General features: G+C 34.2%; 1 protein-coding gene across 1 annotated transcript; it reads right to left on the reverse strand.

Moving 5' to 3' along the window:
- Positions 1 to 6: 6 nt before the first annotated feature.
- On the reverse strand, positions 7 to 1,440 carry LOC124421131 (chaoptin-like; the record flags this gene model as incomplete). Its single annotated transcript, XM_046955955.1, has 1 exon — positions 7 to 1,440. A coding segment is annotated over one exon (1,434 nt), but the record flags the coding sequence as incomplete, so codon positions are not given.
- Positions 1,441 to 1,444: the final 4 nt, after the last annotated feature.

Here is a 1,444-nt window from a genome sequence, read left to right on the forward strand (position 1 = left end):
AAAAGCATGATTGGCCAAAGATTGTATATCATTGTTGGCCAAGTTTAGGAATCTTAAGGTATTTGCCAAATTGGTAAAACTATCGGTGCGTGAGATTAAATTATTGCTCATATCCAAATGATAGATGTACATATAAGAAGTCAATATATCCTCAAAGTATGCTATGCGATTATAGGTTAAGTTCAGCTTTAAAGGAGTGGTGGTGTTGGAAACAAAATGAAATGCTTTCAGGGAAAAAGAACACAGATTATTAAACATTAAGTCCAAAGAAGCCAAGTTGGGTAATATTGTAAAAGCCTGATGCGATATATTGGATATTTTGTTAAAGGAAAGATCAATATATCTTAGAAATTCCAAATTGTAAAAGGCATCTTTTTCTATGATTTTAATTTTATTCGACTGCAAATTTAAAGTCTGTAAATCACCCAAATTATAAAATGTTCGCGCTGCTATACGCTCCAGAGAATTATAGCCCAAATCGATTTCCACCAAATGAGAATGTATATCGGGTATGAATAAACCTTTGGGCAAAGATTTCAATTGATTAAAACCCAAATTGATGTAGGAAAGTTCTCTCATATTCGAAAACGATTCATTGTTTAAGCTCTTAAGATTGTTGTTATCCAAACCCAACCACATAAGTTGTGACAAAGGATATAAAGCATCTAAAGGATCTATGGATTCCATGCTGCGCGCCGGAAATACCGCAAAAGATAATTCCAATATTTTCAAAGATTTTGAAACATTTTCAAAAACCATAGGATGATGAATATTAATGTCATTGAAACTTAAAGATATTTCCTGTATCTGATCCAATCCCGCAAAGGAGCCCAAATGCAAATGAGTAATTTTATTATTCCTTAACAATATCGTCTGCAAATTAGAGCCCCAGCCATCCACCAAAAATATGCCCTCCGGTATATCAGTTATGGAATTGTAACCCATATTTAAATACGACAAATTGGTGTAATTCTTTAAACCCACCACAGGAATCATGGTAAAATTATTGCCCGATAAAGACAACACTCTTAAATGATCCGTATTCTCTGGTAGATTTTGTAATTGACAAATATTATTGGACGTTAAGTATAAATACTTTAACTTATTCAATTTTCTTAAAGCTCCCGGCACTGAATTCAAATAGTTTCTTTCCAAATCCAAATACTCCAAAGAATCCTCTATACCCTCAAAGGCTTGGATGTGAATACGTTCGATAACATTGAAGGCCAATACCAGATGCACTATACCTATCTCCTTAAACACTGCGGCCGGTAATTCTCTAATATAATTCTTTTCCAAATTCAATGCCCGTATATGTACATCCGAATAGTTGGTTTGAAAACAATCCGTATCCAAGACATCTATTAAATTCTGTCCCATATCCAATTTCTCCAAATGCATGCGCACTTGCCTAAGCTCTTTATTCTGTACACTGCGCAAGAGG

The sequence above is a fragment of the Lucilia cuprina genome, unplaced genomic scaffold (genome assembly GCF_022045245.1).
Source record: "Lucilia cuprina isolate Lc7/37 unplaced genomic scaffold, ASM2204524v1 Scaffold_2361, whole genome shotgun sequence".
Lineage (NCBI taxonomy): Eukaryota > Metazoa > Arthropoda > Insecta > Diptera > Calliphoridae > Lucilia > Lucilia cuprina.